This window comes from Genypterus blacodes, unplaced genomic scaffold (assembly GCF_046128005.1).
Source record: "Genypterus blacodes isolate CSIRO-AG114 ecotype Tasmania unplaced genomic scaffold, CSIRO-AGI_Gbla_v1 ptg000040l_1, whole genome shotgun sequence".
Classification (NCBI taxonomy): Eukaryota; Metazoa; Chordata; class Actinopteri; order Ophidiiformes; family Ophidiidae; genus Genypterus; species Genypterus blacodes.
This window is the reverse complement of record NW_027466853.1, coordinates 1,560,331-1,587,788: the sequence shown is the minus strand read 5'-3', so window position 1 is coordinate 1,587,788 and position 27,458 is coordinate 1,560,331. Positions and strand designations below refer to the sequence as shown.

General features: G+C 39.5%; 1 protein-coding gene across 1 annotated transcript in view; it reads right to left on the bottom strand.

Annotated features, from left to right (window-relative positions):
* The window catches only part of tsnare1 (T-SNARE Domain Containing 1), a 131,004-nt gene that overhangs the window by 91,851 nt on the left and 11,695 nt on the right, over positions 1 to 27,458 (bottom strand). Inside the window, exon 2 of the mRNA XM_076148512.1 lies at positions 8,316 to 8,422. Within this exon, the coding sequence (XP_076004627.1) occupies positions 8,316 to 8,400 (85 nt within the window). The 5' untranslated portion in view covers positions 8,401 to 8,422. The remainder of the gene's footprint in view (positions 1 to 8,315; positions 8,423 to 27,458) is intronic.

Genomic DNA, 27,458 nt, shown 5'->3' with positions numbered 1-27,458 from the left:
CCCAAACACAATAAAGTTATTTTGAATTATTATAGTTATTTTAAATGGATGAATTTTCAATAGAGCACAGACGAAGGATAGGATCTGCGTACCAGATCACAATGCAGTAAGGCAGTATCTAGATATTGAGCATGCATGTGGATGTAAGGCATTAAGGCAAGTCCCATCACATCATTATCAAGATAACAAATCCAATCACATTACAACAAGAAGCGTAGTTGTTATCTACATGCTGCTTGGATTGGTTTTCAGTAGGTTTGTTACATTACTGAAGCATGTTTCCTCCGTGTTCCATGGACCAGCTCATATCTTTTTTAAGGAAGAAAATACTGGTCAAACATTTTATTATGTGTTTTTTTGTGGACAGATTCATTTGTTTTGTGGACAGCTAAGTGTGACTCACTGTGAGTTTAGGTATTTGTTTGTATAGAATCTATTCAAACCCTAAACTCACAGTGAGTTAGATGTTCATTATCTGAAGATGTGCCAACTAGGTTTACCATTAAACAATAAAAATGTTTGGACAACAGGTATTATCTTTCAAGAGCATAATCACACACAGGTAGTTCATTAGTTCCATATGTTCACATAAGTTTTGGTATCTCAGTAGTTGAATGCTTGGCAAAAAACCTGAAGCCTAAAAATGGTACTCACGCCAGGCCCTAAATTAAATCGTTGGTGCTGGATCCTAATAAAATCTGGTACACAAACTCAAACATAGATAAAAAAGGGCTATTTGCACCAGATGACCAAAACAAGTGCAGAGAAAGTGCAGGACAGTGAGCAAACCCTTATGATTTATAAAAGATTAAACTTGACTTAACAAGGAGAAGGCCTGTGTACTTCTCCTCCCCCTCAAACACACATACACCATCATCCCCACCTGCACCCTTCTGGGGGCTTTCTGCTCTGTTTAGTCTGCTATCATGTCCCTCGCAGCCAGAAAGCATGGAAAATTAATGCCAACATTAAATCATTATCATGAAGAGCTTTGCTCTGGTTGCAGCATGGTCTGACTGAACACCATGCTGTTCAGATCCTGCAATTTGCCCTTTTTTGATGAAAGCTTCCTCATAATTTCCCCATCACTTCTCTGCTCAGTGGGAGAGAGGCCATTTGCAAACACTGCGAGGAAAGCTTTGCAACGATAATGAACATAAAGGCACAACATTGATCTGACTTAAACATTTAGAAAAAGCACAAATTAATTGATTCCAGCCATGCTGCACTAATGCATGTCCAAGTTATTAACATTTTTTAAATTGTGATTTCCCCTAATTTTGCTGATGAACTGTCAACAGCCAAAAAGTTGTATGAACATTCCCACTCTGCTTCCTCTTCATAGGTAAATGGAGTTAAGAGGGCCATTGCCTCTAAACACACTAGGTTCTGGTATGTTCCATGCTTTCCTTCTTATATACATCAAAGGCGCTATCATGAATAAATAAAAGCCTATTCTGAACTTGTCGCAAACATGGATTATTAAACATGGATGCTGCAGGGTCTCTACAGTAATGAAATTCCCCAAAATAATTTTAAAACACTGTTTTAAATGTTTCAGGAATTGATAAAATATCAAAAACATTTTGGAGATGTTTAATAATTATTTCAATTTAATATTTAGTAGCACAGTGAATAGCAAGGTGTCTGAAGTTTGTGAGATGGGCATACAGTATGAGTACATGCTTGGCTCTGATGTACTGTTTGACTGCTGAATGAATACTTTGATCAATTTAAACTGGTTAAATGAGAGTTTTGAAGGCACATAGGTGAGGTCACCTGAATGAAATCCAATTATTTCTCTAAACTTGCAAAAGGTAACAATGACGTAGTTCAGGCTGTATTTGGATTTCTGTGTGAAATAAGATAGGATTCACTATGTTTTACGGCTTTTTTGTTTTGTTCCTCTGCAAACCATGGAAATACACACATTGATACCATATAATGTAATTTTTTTCATGTTTTAGGCCACTTTTGCCCTTCTGAAGTTTACTGTTAGATGATGAAGAAATCACAATCAATCACAAATATGCTCTATGTCTTTGATTCATGACTCCTTTTGTCTGTCCTTCCTTTTTTCCTTCCTCCTTTTCCCCTCTCTCAATTTATTTCATTCTTACTTCATTTCACATTTCAAATAATCTAAATATACATTCTGAAGCTTTTCACCTGATGAGAAAATTAACTTTACACTTCTTCACAATGACCTAGTTTAATACATTTTAATTAAGCAAAATACAGTACATCTTCTAGTACAGATAATATTAGAAGCATTTTTTGTTTTAGCACATTTGTGCCATAGGTTAATCTGGCATCATCGATGTTTTCATGATGCTGTAATATAGTGAAATGCAGACTTTCATACAAATCACAATCTAATAGAATTATAGCTGTGCGGACAAATTCTGCTTGTTTCTCTGGTAACTTTTCCATTTCCTGCATTTGCTGGCATTGTGGTCATTAATGGGGTGAGTCACTTCAAGGTAACTGTGATCTAACAACCTCCATCAAAATCCGTAATCACACAACAATAGGGAATTTCAAGACAATATCTCATCACAACCATCAGATTGCGTCTGACTGGTTGGCTTCATAAGAGTGGATTTTTGGTAATTGTTCCTTTTTCAAAATCATGCAAAAGTTTGCAACACTGTGCCCTGTACATGTGTCTGTAGTATGAAGGGTTGTCTTACTCTCTTCTTTTCTAACCATCTACAGGGCACAGTGTGCTAAAGAAGCCTCCAGCATCATAGGTGACACTGCCCACCCCTCCCACAGCCTCCTCACCCACCCACCTGCCATCTGGAAAAAGTTTCTGGAGCATCCGAGCAGGCGTGCCACAGCCTTGTAACAGCCTCTTCCTCCAGGCTGTCACAATCTTAAACACTTGCTTCCTTCATATCTTTATCTGTATCACTATGTATGTTTTTGTGTCTGATATAATGTATACACACTATATGTACCAAAGTGTGTGTGCGCATATACTGATAAAGCATATATTGTACTGAGTACTACCAATCCACAACGCAAGCTATCTAGCAGTCTATTGTATTTTTGTATTGTAGTAACAGTAGTCATCGCAGTTCAGGTTCTGTATGTCCATCCATCCTATGTGTTACACTGTGGCCAGGGGGAAATGATGTTTCACTCTTCTGTATGTCTCTATCTTATTACAGAAGTGACAATAAAACTGAACTTCACTTGACTTGAAGTAAGATCAATGATGTCTCAGTTGTTCCAATAATCATAGCATGCTTGTCTTACACATGGCACACTCTGGCCACTTAGTAGAGCATGGACGTGAAGAAGCATAGAGCACCTCATCAAAACAGCCAGTTGAACACCTTCCTTCATTCTAGTTTAATAGCTGACACTGTATCTCCAGAGAGCTCAGCACAAAGATCTTACAATGTGGACACAGCCACATTTCAGGTTTGATACACAAAGAACCAGGTGGGACTCCAGAAACAGCTACAGCAGGCCTGGGATGGCTGTTAAGGTGTATTGTTTTGTCAGAGCTAAGAAAGAAAAATAAGTAAGATCTGGTTTAATGGGGTCTAAACCTGCTTGCCTTCAAATGATGTTCATGATATAGCTCCCTGTTTTTCCTTAATATTTGATGTATTAAAAGATTCATGAGTTGATGACTCAACCATCACAATGGAATGGTTATATCTAAAACTGTCGAATTTCTGTTGCAGTTATTGTTGGGCAGCATACATCATCGAAATGCATATTTTTATTGTCAAGCAAGAAAACGTCATGTGTGTAATTCAAAGTGTTTAATGTGAGGATGGTCAGGAGGACGTCATCGAACATTCCCATTAAAATCCTTTCCACATTTATCTTGGGATGTGTAATCCCAGCATATTGTAGGTCTCTTACATGCTTTCCTGTCAGTTGGACATGTCCGGGAGTACCTCAGCTGCCTCATTTCGACGTAAATCAGCGAGCTGAAGTGGTCTGAGCTCCCTGCTAGGACTGGATGGATGTATACATAGCTGCTTGTGTAAAAATGTTACCTTAAATCTATCTCTTAACTATTTTCCCTGAGGCTTAACTTACAAGAAGCATGTGGTATGTTGATATGTGTTGATATTATAGCCACATTGCCCTGTTGTCCAGTTTGCTACTCTCTCTGGCTGGTAGAGAGTTGAGAGCTCTTTGTCAGGAGGGAGGAAAACGATTAGCTTCAACGACAGCTCTATTAGAGACTTAACCTGGGCTTTGATCATTTCCTGAGCTTCCCTGCAGCTCAGCCAGAGGAACATTCAGCAAATCTGACAGACTCCTGCTTTGCCCCCCCACCAGATTCTCCACCACCACTCATATCCCTCACAATAAACCCTAGCTTCACTGTGATCAAAGACCCTTTTCTGATGGCTGAAGCTCCCATTTGTCTACCCAAAATAGAGAAGACTGGGATTGAGAAACTGGCTGTCAGACTAAGTGAAAGAGTCTTCTGTGACACACGAGTGCAGTACACCAGAGTCCAGAAAAAAATAAACAAATACAGTACATGATACTGTATATGTATTGTCTCTACACAAATAAATGGATACCACATTTATTTGTGTAGAGACTTGTGCCAGCCATTTTCTAAAATTATTGCCACAAACGTGTATAACCCTTTGAATACACAAATAAACAGGCAGACAAGCGTGAACTCACCTGACACTTATTGGCCTTATAAAAGTCAGCAAAGACAGTATTGCATAGAACAAAATCTGCCATTTAGTAATTTGACTTTTTTTGGTTGTTGTTGCTCGACAGAAACCCATGGCTGCAAGCTTAAGGTGCTTAATCATTGTAAGTCACTGTGACCCACGCAAATCAAGTTTGTCAGTGTTATCAAAACATGTTTATTGCTATATCCATCAAATAGATCAATAGTCCTGTCAAATAAAATGCTTTCCCCAGATATAGTCTGCAATCACTGTAGTTCATGTTGAATTATCTTGTCATTCAACACATCAGCCTTGTGAGGGAAAACAAGAAACAAAAGAACATTAGAAATATTTGGAGGAAAATATTGGCCCTGTTGTTAATGCATGATGCCTTGCTTTGGTCTGCGCTCTGTGATCATTTGGAAAAATCACAAATGTGTGTGTTTTCATGCTTCTAAGTGGCCTAAGAGACCTCTGCCTCAATAAAACCTTAGAGGAAAGAATCTTTCACACATGCCTTGGCAGAAGAACATCCCTGCACCATAAAAGCTACCAAGCAAGTTTATTCTGACAGAACATTTCATATACAAGATAACTTAGAGGGCCTCACAATGAATACAAAACAGATAAAGACAAATCCAAAGTGCAAAAACAGATTCAAAGTTTAAAGACTTAAATAATTTGAAAATATTAAAAGAGACATATTTTCTGACCCTTGAGGCAGCACGGAATGTTTTTTATTTTCATTTAAAAGCTGTTACAGTTTGGACAGCTAATGACCTCAGGTTTGGTTACACATTTTTGCATCCTGATAACTAAAGGCTCTTTCACTATGTTTGGTTGATAACTCCTGATGACCAAAGAGACCTTGTAGGTCAATATGCTTTAAGCATTATTCAGATATATGGCCCCAACCCATTTAATGATTTATTAACCACCACCACTTAAAATTCAACTCTATACCTGACAGAAAGCCAAAACAGTGTTCCACGTGGGAAATGTGTTTAGTTGTCTTAGTCTTGTTGTTTAGACTCTAGCTATATAAGTAAAATAAGAAGTAGTACATTTATAATAGTTTTATTTGTTAGACCTGCAAAAAGACCATTGCAGTAATCCTGCTGGAAATGAATATGTGGTATATATATGTATTTCCTTTTTTCCTGCAAGAGGCTAACTTAAACAGCCTACCATCAGTAGTACCATCAAAGACTTTTAAGGGGACAGTGCATATATATCATTTAAACAATAACTCATGGTGAAATTATTCATCAATCCTTTCCATGTGCTTCAAAATAAAAGTACATCTGTCTGTTCTTATTTCCAACTCACAATGTACTGCTCTACCTGCAAAAACTGCTGTTTCCATGTTATAGAGCTCTCCAAAAGAGAACACTCGTTCATAAATAAAGCCCTCTACTTATTGTTACTATATATTATGAAGTACACACCTAGGGGTGAATTCACTCATGACCTCCAATCCATGAGAAACCATGCAAGGACCCAACATCATCCAGATCCATTTTAAAAATGATTGCTTTGTAAGACAAATTTAGTGGTAATTGAAGCAATTGCAAAGTCCTATTATTATTATTATTATTATTATTATTAGTAGTAGTAGTAGTAGTAGTAGTAGTAGTAGTAGTATTGTTGCATAATCCCAACAACAAAATGTGGCCCACATGCCTGCCATGGTCAGCTCCATGTAGAGGACACATTTTCCAATCCAAGACATCATTTAAAAAAGGACGTCTTGGTTTTAGCAGAGGTATGCACTTAATTCCACTAGTTTATATTTTATATTGTTGTGGACTGTGTATATGGCATTAACTGACCTGCATGTGTCGTCTTAGCCCACATTAGCACATAAACCCTTCAAAATTAGTTCTATTAAAATATGAACATACATTACAATTTCACTTCAGTACTGGACCACAATTTGGCTAGTTAGCTCTAGCCAACAATGTGAATTGCTATTTCATTGTCCAAACCTCAACATTTCATCTATCTCCACTCTTTTTCTGTCCATCTGTCTCTCTTACAGACACACACACACACACACACACACAAACACACACACACACACACACACACACACACACATACACACACACACACACACACAGAACATGTTGTTTTGCTGCAGGGGTTTTATCTTGCTCTTCCCATTACAAGGCTAATGAAAGCAGTGAGAGGATCAAATCCAATGAAGCTCCTATTTACTCTGCTTAATTTGTGTGAAAACCACTGACCTCTGTGTAACCACATACAGTATTTGTGTGCGTGTGTGCGTGCGTGCGTGCGTGCGTGCGTGCGTGCGTGTTTTGATACAGTTATAATTGTTCAATCATCTTTTCCATGCAGTTGTTGTACCTGTATGATTGTCAGTATGCAAGTGAACTGGTGATTGCTTGAATTATTCATTTATGAATTATGAATGTGTTGTGATGTTTGGCACACCCACTGCTGATTACCCGCTTACAAGGCTGTGATAAAATGGGTAACTGAAAATTGTAGAAACTTTCACAAAGCCACATTGTTGACGTGCGACACATTGTTCATAAAGTGTGCTTAAGTGCAATGAAAATCCACTCTTGTTATGCTCATCAAAACAGAGGGACAAAGATGTGAAAATTTAATATCATTTCTTCTTATTCTGCAACTGATTAATTTACATCTATATTTAAAGATGTGATATGTTTCTGTAATGTGTCAATGACATTAATTATGATTATCAACTGCTACTATTTTGCCAATTTATTGATTTCCAAAAGCACTGACAACTTCAGGCGCCATCATTGCATAGTAGGTTGCCAGATAAGCAGGTGTCCTTCATGACTCACTTCCACTGTTCAACAATAGACCCTTTTTACAGACAGCACACAGACCTGGAAACTCTGTTCTGCCATATAGACCTTACTAGTTTACTGTTGTGGAAGTAAAATTGCAAGATCATTTGAGATCATAAAGATACTGGTAGAGACAATTCAAAGGTAACCTAATATTGTTAGGGACATGTCACTGCAGCCACACCTAAATCTATTCCTATGTGATTCAAAAATTGTTCAACTTAGAGGTATGTTATTCATGTCATTTTGTCCCTCTATTTCAGTTAATTATTCCTCAGACTTCACTCTCACACAGAGAAACCAGATTTCATGCTTCAAAGCCTTAAACCTCAGACTGTTCTTTTGTTCTCTTCAGGGCAAAAGTACAAGCACAAACACTTACACACTGAAAACAACAATGTTCCAGTGCGTTGGTCACTTTGATTGTTCTCCCCAGGAGGGTTCAAAGGCTCTCTGTCACTCTCTGTGCAGTTGTCTGTGCCACAAGAAATGCTTTTCATCTAAACCAGTCACTTTCCACTTTCACATTCTAAAGGTAGCTCTGACATCATTACAGAGTAAAGGTTATCACTGAACATTATATGTGTGGATAATTGGATTTTTGGTCAATTCAACCCTGTGCCACAAAAGAGTGTGACAGCAGATAATATTCATCATTTGCTGCATTTATTTATGTTAACGTTTCAAATTTGAGACGTGAACGTAACGTTTCGTGTTATTCTAAAATCTAACAGAGAAGACAGATAAAGATACAATTCAATTTTGTGAAATAATGAAGAAATCAATATTTTTTATTTCTTACCTACTGGCTGGTAGCCCTGCCTCTCTGGACCTCCAAATGGGTTGCGACTGCCAAAGGAGCCTCCATCAATAGATCCGTATGACATTCTGTTTGATGGCTGCAGGCACCTAGAGGAAGGAGCAATTATGACAATCACGCAAGATAGAAGAGTTTATTCCCCCCTTGCTTCACCAGTCTACAAATGGACGCAAATTTCACACATTTCACATCAGGTTATTACTTCCCAATCGCTGACTGTAGGACAACATGAGATTGTAGCAGAGCTTTCTAAAGGGACATTTTGAAATCTGATGGTTTTAATAATTATTGTTATTGTTGTATGTCCATCAGATACAAAGTTGATTGAAGTCTAGTCTTGATTTAGTCTTGGGACTGAGACTAAGCACAAAACTAAATCAAAAACTAGAGTTTGTATTATAACTTCTGATCATTTTGTCAGAGGAGATCTCTAGCGCTGTTCATGCGGGCTGTTAAGATCTCTTTCTGCGTAATGAGTGTTTGATATTTTGCCAAAGGCTTTATGGAGCTACCTCCACTGGGGGGCAGTGGCTTTCATGGGGTCGGACTGATTTTATTTTCTGTATTATTACATCTCTATTGCTTTTGGAATTAGTTTATTTTCCCACCTACCGCTCTGATTGCACAAGTGGCTGTTTGAGGAGAGGAAATCTCTTTTTGATTTTCCTCTCCCAAGGTTTCGGCCTTTTTTCCTTATACATTAAGCCCTGCGAAACAATGTATGTAAGATTGGCCTGTGCAAAAACTTAGCTTGACTTCCTTTGAGTACGGACACTAACTCCCATTTGCCCAGAGCTACACTACCACACAGTAGACAGTCGAGGATATGGTTAGTTGATATGGTCATTATTTCAGAGTCCCAGAAAACAACTTAATTATGTAATTTACTGACCTTCTCACATCCATCATTTGATTTTCTGTGAGGGTATTGTGTTGTACCGTCACTGAGCAAGTGTGATGAATATTTATGTTGTACCCTTTTTAGGATGTTAGCCCCCTTACAGCCCTTATGAGATGAGGAAGATCCAGAATACTCTGGTGAATACTGCTAAAAAGGTCAAATCGTGTGAACATGTGTTTCACCCGGGGCCAAAGACACACAGATGACACTAAAAATCAACAAATTTCTCTTGGTACTTTAGCATCTCTATCAAAGGTCATAATATAATAGCAGTCAAGTGGCCAATGCTCTTTTCTCACCGTGAAAGACAAGCATTCAGACAAGCAGGGGAATGTGATTACACTCCAAAGCCATTGTGCAGCCCATTGTGGTGGTGTGAAGCCAGTGAATCTGGGTAGAGGCCTGGCATTCATGATACTCTCATGAGTATGAAGTGGGACAGAAGAGCTGCCAGATATTCAGCCTCCTCACATCACAGGGAGACAGATTCACTGGGCCACGAGAACATTTAATCCGATTAATTCTCATAGAGTAGGGAGATTAATTACTTTTGGCAGTCCATAAACAATCTTCACTCTGGTTGATTTCAAGCCCAGTGACTGTGCTTCACATCCCTCTAAAGTCTGGACACACACTGCCGGAATCGGCACACAAGATGATGCACCCTCATGGATGTGCATTCATGCCGAAACACATGCACGCTCACACACACACTTGGATAAACACTGCTGTGCAGAATTATGAATCCCCCAGGTTGTTTGTTGCTCATACAAGTGAAAATTGAGGTCATTAGAGTGTTGCAGAAAGACAAAAACAGGTACAGTATGTTGTTGTCCCATCACTCACGATGAACACAAACCCCTGTCCCATTACTCATGGACATAATCACCCCTGATAGTGTCACCGGTGCTTAAGAATGAATTCAGACACTCTTATCTGAGCATCACACCAAAGTTCTAACTGAGGCTAAATGAAAGTGTCAATCAACCCTTTAGTGTAGAGCCATTCCTCTGTAAATGCTGTCAGAAATGAGGGGCCTGTCTCTTACTCAAAGTGTATTCATAAAAGTACCAGATAATGTAGAAAATTTGCTGTAAAATAGCACAGAAACATGCAGTTTAAACGGGCCGTAAACACCCGGGGCAGGTCGTCAGTCTATCAAAGGGAAAACGCAGAGGGACAGATAACTCAAACTGACTCTCATTCACACTTACGGCCAACTGTAGAGTTTCCAATTGACCTAAGCTGCATATCTTAAGAGTACCCAGAAAACCCACGCAGACAGAGGGAGGATGCAACAACAACCCCACACAGAAAGACTTCAATTTGTCTAAGCTGGAATTTAACCCGGGAACTTCCTGCGGTGAGGCGACGGTGCTTACCACTAAGTCACCAATACTACTGCTACTACTACTACAGTACTACTACTACTAATAATAATCATTATAATTATTTATATTATTATAATCATCATCATCATTATAATAGCTGTTGTAAAGATAATGATGATTATGTTGATTATGATTTTTATTGTTGCTGTTGTTTTAAGAGAACATTCTAACAACAAAATATAATAAGGATTTACATAAAACTTGATTTACTTTAATGGATTGATTTATGAGTGAGTGTTCTCATTTCTTTGGAGACCTTTACTTCAAGTGTACCTAAAAGTCCATTTTTTTTGACACTCTAGCATGAAGCTATATTTAGAGCTGGCCTTTCGATGCCAGCTAATGTATTTTGTTTGTGTTCCATGGCCAACAGTAATGGTTTTCTGTTCCTCTTTTATTAGGTGGTGATGGCTAAGACCTTCCCAAACAAATACCCACATATGCATTCCGATCCAGAGCAACATTAGCTACTGTTACATTCTGTGGACCTGGAAGCATGTGAACAAAATAAGAAAAGCCCACCTATTAAAAATACCGAGCACATGATACGATTCGACATATGGCATAAAACAAATGTAACGTGCATAAAAAGAATACAACTCACAATTAGGCTGAATTAGTGGGAGCACTGAGCTTGTGTTTTAGCAACGAGCCGGTCAGTCCAAGGGTTAATGGGAGACAACAACACTTTTTGTCTGAAACTAACTTTTAAGGCCACCGTCATTTGCGACCTCCAGCAGTTGATCTTCTTCTGGCACAGGCTGGATTCACGCTTTTAAAAGCAAAGACAGGTGATTGTGAATCAGTGCGGAGAATGATGCCGTTATGTTTGTTTTCCGCTCATTTTTGCAAGCTTGTGGGCATAATTGACTAGCGGCTTGACATGTGTCAAGAGACACAGACACACAGATGAATGGTTACAGTCATTTCACAAAATAGGACCGACAGGCCGCATGAAATTAGCTTTTTTGATTGTCAGCCTTTCTGTGCGGCACGGTACCAAATGACCCACGTAACGGTGCCGGTCAGTGGATCCCTGTACTAGACCCAATCTGATCAAAGCTACAGCAGAGGGGCACGGCGCGGGATCGGAAGAGGAGCAATATGAATAAGTACCGCCACAGGTAAATGAATGAGGCGATACTTCTTCGGGGGTGGGGGGAAACAATAATCTCCAGGATATAGAATCCCAAAATATGCGAGCAAAGTAGCAAGTGTTCTCTCAGTTGTCTCAGAGTCTCTCAGAGCAGAACGGAGGCGAGCAATCTCCTGCTGCTGACCACCACAGTGCTTCAGGGGAGACAAAGAGGAGGCGACAGGGCTGCATGGTGTGATGGTGGACAGTGCTGAATCACTGGAAGATATAAAGGTCAGCAGATGCAGGACTAGAATAACATGTGGCCATCTAAACTTTGCCAGAAATGTAATCTATGAACGCAGGATGCTAACATTATATCATATTCTCTACACATTTAGTGAGATGTGTGTTGTTTTATGCACCGGGATTTCTGCACTCATGAAGGTTTTCTCTGAACCTTCTTCATCTAGCTTGAATAATAGTTAATTACCAAATTGGAGGAGAAAAGGTTACGTATGTATTCATGCCATTCCTCTGTGGGAGGGAGTGGCTTAGTGGGTAGTGCTTCCGCTTGGGAACCGGAGGGTTGCTGGTTCGAGCCCCTGCCGAGGTGCCCCTGAGCAAGGCACCGAACCCTCAATTGCTCCCCCCTCTGCGAAGGGTGGTAATGTAATGTAAGTCGCTTTGGATAAAAGCGTCTGCCAAATGATCGTAATGTAATGTAATGTGATTTTTGGGTGCAGTGTGCACAGTGTCTGGAAACACACACAAAGACCTCTGATTTAATCCCTCCAAAATTGTATACATAATTAATGATTAATAATTAATTCAATGTTAATATTATAATATATATATATATAAATATAAATATATAATTTATCGTATATATAAATAAGTATATTATGAGTTCATTGTATAAGGTTTCTACACTCAATCAAATCCAAAACTTTTCCACAATTTCTCCAGGTGTAATAGGTAAACCAACCTTTACAGTTACTATCCCTGGAAACATAGCTTCCACGTCCTGTGTCTTCAACTTTTGTAGCCATAATATGCTTTATATGTATCGGTATTTAACCAGATGGCTTAATTGGAGTCAGTGCCAGCTAGCTCAATTTTAATGAACATTTGTGAAATCAGCAATCACAAGAGAGTCGGGAACTTCAAGAAAATGTCTTATAACAACAGTCACTATCTGCTTTCAATAGATGATACTAGAGCTAACCAGTCCAGCTCAAAGAGCCACAACAAAACCCAACAACCTCTCAATGAGCCGCACTATTACCAGACCATCAATGGCATGAAATGGTTCAACATAATATAAGAGCCATAAAGAAGACATGGTGGCGGTAAAATAACCTCTCTCTCAGAAAAAAACAACAAAAACCTGAAAACACATAACTGATGGAAAAAGAACCAGAAACAAAAAAACAATTGTTTGAGATTGTGTGTGTTGTGAGACCAAAAAGATAACAAAGTATTAACCCACACGGGTAAAGTGCTCAAAGATGAACTAACAAAGAATGTTCAAACTATAAACAAAAGGGGCAGTGTGCCAGCAAGGCACAATCCTCATTCCTCAATCCTCAATCCTCATTGTGACTGGGGAAGAGAGTGAGCGAGAGACCAGCCCAAGCCATGATAAGCGTTCACAGCACCAGCACGACATGGCCTACAGGGGAGACAGAGAGCGCAGCTAAAACGTCCGGTGTTCATCTTCATATTTTTATTTAGCTTTAAGCTTTCCTGCATCCATGGTGCTTGTGTAAGTATTTAATGCTAGTTTGGCTAGTAGCACTCTGAGACTGCGTGTGCACATTAGAATGCTTCATGTTTGCAGCATTAACGTCCGGCTCAAAAACCGTGGTGGAGGAGCAGAGGAGATGTTTCCTCCGGGGCCGAGGTTTTTGCTCAGCAACTTCGGCGTTAGTCCACTCACCATTTCCAGCAGCAACATTCATTGCTCCCGCCTACGCTCTGTGTACCACCAGTCTCTCTTTCTCTCGGCCACACGCACACGCACGCGCATACACACACACACACACACCCACACACACTGAGACACAATACCTGTGTCACTCTTCTTAAAGGAACCATGTGCTCTTATAACGTTACTTAAAGACATCTCTCAAGATCATGTGATAAATATGTGACAAAATATATATACCGTAATTTCCGGACTATAAGCTGCTACTTTTTTTCACACGCTTTGAACCCTGCGGCCTATATAATGATGAGGCAATCTATAGATTTTTACGGGCTAACGGCCACCAGGGGGCGCTCTAGCAGGAAGCGCAAGAGCGAGACAGACAGGTGCAAGAAATAATACGCCGAGGAAGACGCTACCGTAGTTTGATTGTTTTAAACAGACATTTTGCACATCACGCACACCCCCCCATTATGGAAAACACACAAAGAAATGCATATGATGCAGCTTTTAAGTTAAAGGCAATCGATCTAGCTGTAGAAGTAGGAAATAGAGCTGCTGCACGTAAGCTTGGCATCAATGAATCGATGGTGAGACGTTGGAAACGGCAGCGTGAAGAACTGACTCAATGCAAAAAGACAACAAAAGCATTCAGAGGTAATAACACCAGGACACCTGGGGCTTGTAGACAGTTGTGGCCTATTTATGTACAAAGTTTTTTTTTCTTTTAAAATTTAGTTGGTGCGGCTTATATTCAGGTGCGCTCAATAGTTCGGAAATTACGGTAAATAAAATAAATCGTACAGCTTTTTGTCTGTATTGCCAAACATAGCATATGCATTTTAGATGTTTATTTTACAATATGAAAATGATGTACACCAAGAGAAGAACCTGTGAGCACTCAAGCTGGAGCCGAGCCGCACGTCAGCCGGCAAAGAGTGGCTCGCGAGCCGCGGTTTCGCCACCCCTGTACTAGAGTCAATTTCCAGTAATTAAGTTATTTGTTCTTTTTACTTCTCAGGTTCTTGTTTGACTTGACTTTGGTACATGTCATCATTTTGCAAACCAAGAAAATCACGAGTCTTACATGATGTTATTAAAGAGAACAGAAACCCTGGATGGAAGTATTCCAACATCTCTCTTGTTTTGGATGAGACAGTGTTGTCAAATTATATTTTGGAATCCACCCAAACAATTTCTTTTGAAACAAAGGGTAAATAAAGTAAAAAAATCTATGTGACTGAAAGATTTTCTGGCCCTTTTAATGCCACGGTCGCACTGAGAATAGACACTGAGCCTTTTGGAAATATAGGTAAATAAAAACATCCATACAGCAAACAGTGGTAGACCGCATACAAGTGAGTTGGAGGCGTGTGCACCCCTGTGTGACGCTGCGGGGCACATGGGGATGGTAAATACAGGCATGGCAGGGCAGACTGACTAAATCCACAGCTACTCAGCACTCCCATTGCTTTTCATTCAGTCCCCTACTCCTTTCACAGCTGTCATTATCTGCAACACAAGGCTTAGCTTAGCTAGAGACAGGCAACTGAGCAGAAAGCAGCCTACACCCTGGATACAAATACTCCATTTATCACAAAAGCACAAGAACAACCTGAGGCGTGACTCCCTGTGAGTCTGTGTGAGTGTGTCAATCAGTATGTCTACACTACATGAATTCAATACTCTGACAATCGATGTGTAAAACTGTATACATGCATGAAATCGGAGGATTCCACCTTTTTTCATGAAAAGATGATGTATAGTTTGATTGCAGTGTGAGGCGAGTCCTCTCATTGAGCAAATGCACATGGAAATGGAATACTCTCATTAGACATACATTAGACGTAAAATCATTTATTATCTAATAATTGAATGATGCTACTCTGAGTAAACAGGCTCCCACACACTGATATGGACTTCTGAAGGCTGAAGTGATTGCTTTTATGTTTGGTGATACAAAAACTGAGGTAAAAGACAGTTTTAAAAGACAGTGTTTGAATTGATCGAGGCATTACCACATTATGTTGCTAAGCTATTCAGAAAACCCACATCACACATTTTATATCTGTATTAAATCTACCTGATGTTGAAGATGATGACGATGAAATTACTTGTTTCTTGTGGCACTTCTTGCTCTATATTTGTTGAATTTGTTTTTTTCCCAGTTACTCTTAATTACAAGAAAATTCAGGTTTCATCTGATGAGGTTATTTTGCTTAGAGACCAGAGGCAGTATGAAACGTGTTGATATATATTGGCTGATCGTGGGACACCTTATAAAAATAATAAATAAATAAAAAATAATAAAAGGAGCCTTAATGAGACGCTTGTGCACAAATTACCACAAGGGAATCTTGCTTTTCACAACATATGTGAAACAAACATGGTCATGTCATCACGTTTGTTACAGATAATGTATTCAGTCTGTCATTGTTGTGGCACTGATACTGCAATAAGGTTTTTTGAAGAACAACTCAACACTACGACTCAAACCACAAATTAAATGCACAACCACAGACACGCACACACACACGCGCCCACACACACGCACGCACGCACGCACGCACGCACGCACGCACGCACGCACGCACGCACGCACGCACCTGTTGATGCATCTGCTGCTTGTAAATACAGTTCCCAGAAAATAGTCAGCTTTTGACTTTTGCCCTGAGGACCATCAAAAATGCAATTCTGTGTTTTCATAGTCAACGCAACAAACCCACAAGTCATGAAGTATGCATGGAAAACTGAACCTTTTCCCTCCTTTAAAACTGTTTCAGTGAATGCCTCAGCTACAACCATTTCATCAACACAGTGATAGGTTGCAAATTAAAAAGGGGATTTTTGAAATAATAATCATTAAAGGAATTATCCATGCATAATTATCTAACAACTCCAAGTAGTGTTGCATATTTGTCACATTATCCCATTCAGTCAACTGTGTGCCAGTGGTGTGCCAATTCACCAGATGATATGGGAGGCTGGATTAGACATAGACACACACACACACACACACACACACACACACATACACCGGATGAGACATTATTCATACACACACACACACACACACACACATATGTTAGGGGACAGATAGATGATAGAATAGAATAGAATAGGATAGAATAGATTAGCATCACATGTGGGCTACATAAATTTCATAATCATTTTGATTTTCACTATAAACAGATTTTTCTGTGAAAATGGAGAAAAGTACAGATGACAGATACTTCTTGATTCAAAGATGAAATCAAATTAATTATAGTGTGCACAGGTAATAGAAATGTGTTGGTCACATTCATTGGAACATAAAATTATGGTTTTCAGGAAACTTCAATATGTGATTGCAAATGCTGATCACTCATAGCTCAGATTTTGCAACATTCTTCAACTGGGAGAGCTTCCAAACTGCACTCTTACAGGTGCATTACCACACAACAATAACCTAGAATCAAGGTGGCAAATGGTTCACTGTGATGGATTTCCTTTCTCAACAGAGTCTAACATTTCTGCTAGTCAGTGTATTGTTGGGAGTTGGCTGCTGGGAAAGTATAAAATCTATCAATCAAAAATGTGAATTGGCAATAATAAAGATAACTGTATCACATGGCTGCCTTTTAAGATGGACAACACATGGTTTAAAAAAAGACATATTGGTTTGTACATACAGTATGGATCCGTACAGTTCTACCCACACAGACATCTGAAGTGTAGCTTTTAAAAGCCCTGTGGCTATGGAAATTGATTTGATTATTTTATCACCCATATATGTCTGATGGAATACGGTAACTCCTTTTCAATAATATGACATGATTTGATATGAATGTACAGAACATTTACCTCAGGCTCTGTGGAAATGCTAAACAGGCAAAACCATTGTGTACCAACTGTACACAGTAAACAGCTTTTTTAATCTAAATTGTACAGTTTGTCAACTTCTAGTACTGTAGTACGTAAGTATAGTTTGATCAAACAAGGCGATTACTATATATTATCCTTTCACAATGCAGTCTGTTTTTGAGTGTGATGTTACGAGGAGGGGCTACTCATGATGGAACATATACAATGGCTTCATTGGTTCTTTGAATAATCCAATAAATTATGAATTCACGTATGTTTTTAGAAAAATTCAGAAATGTCCAAACATGTTTTTAGGCAAACTTATTAGAGAACACTAATTTACATGTTGTGTAAAATAAATTGGTTAATATTTTGTATCACTGCACAGTTGCCAGATAGCAAGCTAGCTAATGTTACAAACCTCTGCAGGGTCATCATCATCTGTCTACAAGTATATACATTCGTCCACATCCTCAATCTCCTGTCCATGGATTATGATCTTCTCTTGCTGTCTTGCATTTATCCTCAATATCTTGGTCTTCTCCAAATTTATCTTGAGCCCTACACGCCTGGCTTTGTCATCCAATTTTGCTGTCTACTCCTGAATATGTTGTTCAGTAGAGGAAAATAAGGCTATGTCGTCAGCAAAATCTAAGTCATCAGGCTTGGTTGTGAACTTCCATCTAATACCATTTTCACCTAGATCAACTGTTCTTCTTCATATCCAGTCCATGACCATCAAGAACAAAAACCCTGACATATTGTAACCTTGTTTGACCCCGGTCTTGATGCCAAACCTCTTGCCAGTTTCACCCTGCTCTTCAACAGTACACTAGAAATCTTCATAGAGTAGCTTCACGATTTGTACAATCATCTCTGGAATTCCATACTTCTGTGCTGTGCTTCATGTGCTGGCTACATGCTGCCTCCTCTGCTTCACTTGCAATGTTCTTCAACCATATCTTGTCTGATTTTAAACTTTGTTTCACCTTCCTGTCTTCCTCTCTGTATTTTGTTCTCAGCTGCCCCTTTACCCTCTCTGACCGTGTCTTCTCATTTATCTGCTGTCTCTGGTCTATCAACCTCCATGATTCTCTACTGATCAATGGCTTCTTCTTCTTCTGGGGTTACCCAAGACCGTTTCTTCAACCTCTATGTACGCCTTCTTCATAACCCGAAAATCTCACTCCACTTCATTCTCTTCGTCCGCTGGTTCTTTTTCTTCTTCTTCGAGTACTTGGTACCTATTTCTCAATGTGATCTTAAATGCATTGCTCACATCTTCGTCCTTCAATTTGGATGTGTCATCCTTGACTCTGTTGTTACTCCTCTGTGTTGGAGCTCTATTTAACCTGAGCTTTATCGTTGTGCATACTAGATAGGGGTCACTTCAGATATCTGCTGACCTGTAGACCCTTGTGTCTTCCACCGAATTTCGAAACCGCTTGCTAATCAAAACATCGTCTATCTGGTTTTTCGTCCTGCCATCTGGTAAAATCCATGTTGCTTTGTGGATGGTCTTGTGCGGGAACAAGGTTCCTGTTATCACCAGTTTGTTGATCACACATCTCACATAATCGTTCTCCATTATCGTTCCGCACTCCCAGTCCATGCTTTCCCATGACTCTTTCAAAGTCCCTGTTTTGACCTCCAAACTTTGCATTCCTGTCTCCAGTGACGATTAACATATCATGCTGATTCCTATTATCCACTACATCCTGCAGTCTTGTGCAGGATGCAGAACTCATCCTTCACCTCCTGTCTGCTTCTTCTGTGGGTGCATAAATGTGTATGACGGTCAATTTTATGTGTCTGGAGTATAATCTGGCTTGAATTATTCTCTCACAAACTGAAGTCCATTCCATGAGAGCCGCTGCATTTTTCGAAATAAGTATCCCTACCGCCTCTCTATTAATGTTGTCATCCCTTCAAGAATAAACCATGATCTCGCCATCTTCCAGCTGCATCTTTCGCTGACCTGCCCAGTGAGTTTCACTGATGCCCACGATGTCAATATCCCTCTTGCTCATTTCCTTTGCTGCTTGGGCAATATTGCCACTGCTGTACACCATTCTTACATTCCAATTTCCAATTCTCATAGCATGTTTTGGGTGGACCAATGGCCTTATTGGCCCAGGGGGGGTCCGGATGGCCCTGGCCCCTGTGCTTCATAAAACCTCTACAATGAGATGCGGCCACGGCACCCCCTTTATATAGTAGATTTACTCTGCTTCTGGTTTCTGTAGTAAGCTGATTTTTACAAGAGAGGGTTATCAGCCCTCAGTCCAACCCCCAACCTGGAGGACCAGGGGGATCACTCTCCGTCTGGCCCCTATCTTTCGACCTATTCGGCATCGGTGACCCTACCAGGAGCTCAAAACTCCAGCCGACAGGGCTCTAGAGGTCATTGGAACACACAAACCACCTCACCACGATAAGTTGATGATCCCGCGAGACTCTGCAGGGACTGATGATGTAATTAAGTTGGCTCTCAAAATCACACATGCAAATCTCTTCTGGTTAGCACATATAGTAAGTGTGTTCATATTCTATATAGTTCATAAAATATAACTGTAAAAACTGCCAAAGGGAGGGTGAGCCATACATACATTGCCTTTGAAATATTCATAATTTATAGCAAATTCATCATAAAAACATTTGCCTTCGTCAGTTCAAATGAATGCATCTAGTGAGGTGCACCCACAAGAAAGATTTGTGGTATCGGTTCTGCATAAACAGACCCCTGTATCCCACAGGTATAGCAGATTAACTCCTAAATTTCCCCGGATGTGTGCTGAATGCAGCATGATCAAAAATAAACTAAAAGCCCCATAGCTGCAAATTATAGGCTACATGTCTGTGTGTAATTTCAGAGATTAATGTTTTGCCTTTACACTGAGAACCAAATTTTTGCTGGTTTGATTTGCAAGGTTTTTGATGTGCATACTCTGAAATATGGATATGCAGCCACATGGTAGATTTGTAGGATGGGATCAAAGGGAAGCATGACAATCAAAAGGCACTGTGTCTCCCTGCTCTAGCCTTGAGAGTAACCCTTACAGAATATAAAGATGAACTCAGAATCTTGGTGTTTTTCTCCACTGGGGAAGTGGCTCTGCTTCATCCCTTTTCTTTATTGTCGCAGCTGACACAGCCGAACTTAAGGAATGCTCATGTGTGTTTATGAAGCCTCCTCCCTCCACCCCAGTCTGATCTCAGGCCATTCATTCAGCACCTCCTTCCTTTGGAAACAACCTTCTGCCTGAAGAAAAAAAAGAAAGAAAAAAGAAAACACCTCTGGGCAGTGAAATTGGCCTGTCACACAAAAAAAGCCATTATTGAGATAAATCACCCCATTCTATTCCATAACTAAACTCTCAGTTTACCTTCCACTGGCACCTGACATCCAGCCTGAGCCATCACAGGTTCGCTCCAGACTGAATGTTTTTCTGCCAGGAGGTTCCAATAGTGCCTTTGTGGTTTCTCTTTGCAATATGCTCTGCATAATCATTTTGTATTGACTGGGCTAGCGATCAATGATAGAAAGAGGTGAACTGACTTCGATCAGAGAGTAAAACATTATGCAGTGTCTGAATGCTGTGATACCAAAGGTTTCTCTGGATACTGGTAACGTGAGATGTCTTTATGAGTAATTTCAGACCTATGCTGTTTGGTCTAGTTCAATTGGTCTTGGATTTGTTTACCCCTTCATCTAGGCAGGTCAGAACTGACTGACTATGTCTGTGAACATAGTCAGGTCACATTTCTTGTGACCTGAAGTTCTTTTATCTACCTTTGTTGAACACACTTATTGTAAGTCGCTTTGGATAAAAGCGTCTGCTAAATGACCATAATGTAATGTAATGTAATGTAATGTAATGTAATGTGAACATAATGCAATGCCATTATGCCATCTGCTTGTTATCCTGGTATAGTAAACATTACATTTTTCCTGATACCAGGTAAAAGCAGTTCATAGCAGGATAGACCCTGGTGTAAAGACTGTCAACACAAATGCATTATTGTTGATCAACAAGGATTCATCTGGGGTTCATTTGTGATAGCAGTCAGACAATTTATTCTCATTTGTTGGAATGTTTTAATAGCTATCATGGTCTGTTAGGTAGATGTAAAAAAAGGAAGCAGAAATTTAACTTCATCCAACCACCAGTCCAGTGCCCCTTATTCAGCTGGATGCTTCATGCTTAATTTGCAATGAAACAATGGCCATTGTGAAGAGTGCAAAAGTTAAATGCCACATTACACCACACAGACTGATTTTGAAAAAAAAACTAAAAAACATCCCAGAACATGGAGCTGAGGTGAGGGAAACTGTGTATGTAATGTATTAAGTCATACATATATATATATATATATATATATATATATATATATAATTCATTATAAATTATGAACAATTTTCTACCGGTGCCTATTTTTGCCTTTTTGCAGCCCTGCTGCTGTAACACTGCCGCTAGTGTGGCACTAGTAACATCTTATCTCATCTTATGTACAACATCATGTACATTCATAGATTCAATAGAATCTTAAAGTTCTCCAATAAACATGATGCATTGTGTAATTACATTACATTACATTACATTACATTACATTACGGTCATTTAGCAGACGCTTTTATCCAAAGCGACTTACAATAAGTGCGTTCAACAAAGGTAGATAAAAGAACTTTTGAACCAGGGACATGTTGGCCTTCAGACCACCACTCTCCCCACTGAGCTATTTGTGCTATTTGTTTATCCAATTTCCAGGTTGTAAATTGGATATTGTCCTAGTTACCATACCTCCCAAACACATCATAAGACAACTGATGCTGTTTTGCTACTATGTTTAAATTCTCCCTTTGTCAAAGTTGGCTGCTGCATTGCATGCCTTATGTTTTGCCTTATTTTGTGGAATATTGATTTGGTTATTTTGGCGAAACTGCCATTCCTCGTAAATGTATTTATATGTCAATCTTGCCAAACCTTTTCTGCAAGTCCCCCTTTTATTACCTCTCTGGTTTTTAAAACTTAACCAGCTCCCTGAGAGAAAAAACTAAAACCTGAACATTTTTTTTGCAAAAATGACACCTTAATCACCACATTATTCAGTGACTGTACTGCAGATCTTTTCAGATCGGAGTTGCAGCTGTCAGACTGACACTCATTTTCGATGTACAGCTTTGACCTGTATTTTGTTTTTATTGAGGCTACTCACATAGGTAAGAAGTGGTAAAAGGAAGGAGTGTGGCCATGGCTCTCCTACCTAGCAGTGGGTAATCGTTCTTTCTGCTGCTGCGATACGAATAAGTTGTTAATAATAATTATTACTTAAATCCCTCATAACTGGGTTTGAAATGCTAAATTAGCGGCTAGTCAAGCTAACGACTGCCATGTGTCAGACTGGCTGATGCAAACTGAAGCGGCGCTGATAAAAAAAAAACAAGCAGGCCGAAGAGTTGCAGTAAAAACAGACAGTCAAACCTGATAACAGAGGATACAAAATACATGGAGCAATAATGTTATCTCTAAGAGCTGGCTCTTTGAAGTGAACGACGGGCCGAGCCAAAAGAACCGGCTCTCTAAAAAGAGCCGGAATTCCAATCACTACAGTCCAATGCTAAAACACAGAGAATATGAAGATGAGTGTTTGAAGGCTCTCTGTAATGCAAAATTCTGATTAATTGCAGTATTATGCGCTCAATTACATATCTACTGTATATATATAGTATATCAACATGAAATGCACATCATACATCTGCGTGAATTTCTCATTCTCATTATTCCTACATTTGCAGTTCCTCCCCCTTGCTCGTGCCCCAAAGCAGCATTGTCTGTATTTGTTCTAACACAGCTTTGGCCTTATACAAACGCAAACACTACCAGCATACTGGCTCAGTACACAAAGCTCTGTAAGCCTGGGAACAGACCTGCAGACTAGTTAAACCTCCAAAAACTAGACATCACACACACACCTACACACACACACACAGACCAGTGATGTCAATCTTGACTGTCTTCACAACACAGGAATCTATGATTAGCCTGAACTAAGGCGCACCTAATTTTCTATCAACTAAGAAGAGAAGCTCAATTTGGTGGAAAAGAGAGCAGATACAATTCCGTAAACATGAAGTCTGTGAAGGTTCTCAGTCATCCAGTTCATGGAATTCAAGGAAAGTTCATCTTAGGCAACTGGACTTGCTAGTAAAGGCCTCGAAGAAGGCTTCCTCAGTTCTCTAGACTGTAGGGATTCCCACAACTTAACCTCTGTGGAGTCGTTGTCAGGGTTACTGATATCTGTGATTAGTCATCATCAGGGTGTAAACATGAGCTGTAGATTCTGTAGAGGGTGGAGGAGAGAAAGTTGATTTATGAAATAATCCCTTTGCTGCTATTTTCAACAAGGTGTTTTGCAGGGTTTCTACTCTTGTGGAATTTTGATTTGGAAATGTGTTTCCAGGCCTTAAAATGTTTTGAAAAATAGAATATCCCAGAGAATTTTGGAAAAAAGTGAAGGAAAGAAAGTCTCTTAAAGCTTAGCAATAACATCTTCAGAGCATACTACATTTCATGTGTTTGACTTCTTATTGTATGGAAGAGGCAAGTGGTGATATCAGAATCAAGGATTGGATCAGAAGAAGAGATCAAATTCATTAAACAATATGATCCAAAAGCTCCTTCTCTCTGTTCTGATGACACACAAAAAACTGTTTTCCAGACTTAAGCAGTATGGGATGTTTTCAGGTGAACTTTGCTATCATTTCATAAATTGTAGCCTTTGGTTCACGAAATGCATATTATCATATTAATTAATATACAATCAGTGTCTCTGGTATATCAGTTTGGTTCCAGTTTGTGGCAATACTATTAAGATTTAGACTCTGTAGGTATGACGAGTTGTAGCACAAGAAGACTATGGGGGTTGTTCATCTACAGGGTGAGGCAGGGGTCCTCACGCTCTCACCCAACACAACACTTTCCACCCTCTAATTGGAACATCTTTAATTGGGTTTAGAAACCATGGAGACAGAAGCTCTGTCTTTGAGCTAATAGGCTGAAGGAGACAGCTTCAACACAGCAGATGAGGCTGAGTGACGTGCCTTTTCCTTTACAGTGACTAAAAATGGAATCCCCCAATAACTGGGGGGGGGGGGGGGGGAGAATTTCCCCTCTGGGGATCAATAACTTGTTCTTTCTTTCTTTCTTTTTCTTTAAAATGTCTCGGCCACCAGAAACAAAATAGTAGACGTGACTGACAGGAAGGTGCTGTGTAAATTCCAAATACTGAAGTCTACTACATCCGCTATTGATTGAATTAAACCTTTAGACAAAACCACAGGAGACCAACATGTACAGTGGGAGAATATTATTTTGTTGTGTGTGTGACTGTCATGAATACAATCAGGAACAGTTAACTTTCTGTCATCCATATTGTTTTAGATAATCAAGTTCTCATATAATCGAAAATTAAATCTCTGACATCAACTACGCTACTCTTCAGTCCAGATTTTCAAAACTGAATATTTTGGCCAACATACAACTTTGTCTTGCACGACAAACAATGAACATGAATGTTGTTGACATTTTGTTCTTGACAACCAACATAAACAAGTATTCATATATCCAAACAGTCACTGTTTGGATATATGAATACAAGCCTTTACTGTGACTCTCAAATTCAGCAAGCCCATTTTGACCAACCCACATGAGGTCCATTTACGTCACCCCTCTAAACTTTGCGGCTAGCAAAAGATCGGAACTGCATAGGAAAAACAATGATGCAGAATGTCGAGCTCTCCAAGTGAAATGGACATACAATTATTTTAGCATGTGTGAAAGACAAACCGATGTGCCTAGTTTGTCGGGATGTGTTAGCAGTAATGAAAAAGGCCAATGTGGAGAGTCACTACAGCTCCACACATGCTACACTCAATGAGTTAGGAGTTAGGAATCAATGCTCTTTGTCAGGGTTTAGAATCACAAGCTGCTTTCACGAGACGTCACTGTGACAGAGACAACTTTATTTAGATGAGTTGTCCTGACCAATCTAATCGCAAAGAAGCTGAAGCCTTATTCAGAGGGAGTGTTTGTGAAAGAGTGCAGCGTTGCCACTGTGGAGTTGCTAGCACCAAAAATAAACGTTTCAGTGTTAGTTTGTTGAAAAAACCGCCCAGCCTAAAATTCAATTACTAACTAATGAGGCATTTAACGAAGGATTCCACAACGTGAAAAGTGAACAACATGACTTAAAACATTTTTGCTACACCGTGTAATGTGGAATAACCTACAATACCAAATAATACAGCTGCAGCATGATGATGAACTGAAAGCTAGGTACAGCAACCTCCCACTGCTTGATTTCTGTCGACATAAACGCTGTTGGTCGGACTTACTGCTGCTAGCAGTTCTTTTCAAAGCTGACCCTCGCAAAGAGTCGACTGTGCTCCCCGACTGACCGATGCAAAATCTGAAAATCAGTTGCAAGTAGCAACATTGTCTATACCACCTGACATCACATGGCCCACCACAGAGAAGCAGTTCCAGCCACCGAATTATGATGGGTAGAATGTTGACCAAACAGAAGCAGGCATATTTTTGTGTTGATGATTTTATATGGCTGATGTTTCAAACACCCTATACCGGAAGCAACAAAGCAACTCCATAACACAACTGAGCCTGCTCCATTTTTCACAGTAGGGTTGGTTTTCTTTTCTTTGAAAACTTAAATTTTATCATGTGAACATAGAGTTGATGTGACTCACCAAAAAACTCTAATTGTGTTTCATCTGTCCAAAGAACATTCTCAGCATTGTGGTTTGGTAACATGCATTTAGCAAACACCAATCTGGCGTTTTTATTGTTCTCTTTCAAAAGTGGGGACTTCCTGTGTCTTCTTCAATGGAGCCTACTTTCATTCAGAGAGAAAATCAAGTACACTATGAGGGACCACACTGATGAGTTCTATCAGAGATGGCAACCTTTCCTCTCTTATTTCACAGATATACAGGCTATGCCTGACCAGTGACTGAATACCAGAACACCGAACAGTTCCTTTTAATTTTATTTTACATTTTAGGCAGGCCAGGACGGGGGTTGTGTGACTGTGCGGTTGGGTGGGGTTTCTGGGTGGGATGTCCCGTCTCTGTTTTTTTTTCTTTTTCTCTCTCTCTCTCTCTCTCTCTCTCTCTCTGATGCAATTTCTACTTGCCTACATTGCTGTTTGACATAATCCTGTAAGAACTGTATGTACCCTATGACATCATTGCAATTCCAATCTACTTGTACTCTACCTCAGGGTCTATGTATAAAGTTTAACCTTCCTTCCTTCTCTCCTCTTTCCCCTCTTTTATATAAAAAATTATCTCCAAAATATCCTACAACTGTATGCACAATGTTTGCTTGGACTGGGCTTGAAATGCTAAACTAGGGGCTAGCCAAGCTAACGACTCCCATGTGTCAGACCGGCAACAACAACCAGACCGAAGAGTCGCAGTAAAGACACACAGTCAAACCTGATGGAGGATAAAAAATTAAAATGTAGCAATAATGTTATCTGGACACTCATTCTCCTGTTGCGATACGAAGAAGTATCGCCTCATTCATTTTCCTTGCCGCGCTATATATACAGTAAATACAGTGCATGTATATATAGGTTGGTTGTTATTTTTCCTGTGAAATGTGTTCGTATTAAATAGCCTTTTAAACCTAGCTTCAGGTACAGATATGCTCATTTCTCCATTATTGATTACTTCCATGACTGATGGGATATTGCATTATTGTGTAAAACGTTTTCAGGCCTCTGCTGACGATAGACACTCTTTGAATTGAATGTTTACAGCCAAAAACACCAGTGATTGGAATAATTTACAGGTATTATTAAAATCTGACTAGTTTGGAGATGGGACTTTTTTAATCCAAGTTATGACCAATATCTCTGTTAAATTGCAAATTCAATTTTATCAGGGGCAGCTGACAAAAACTAA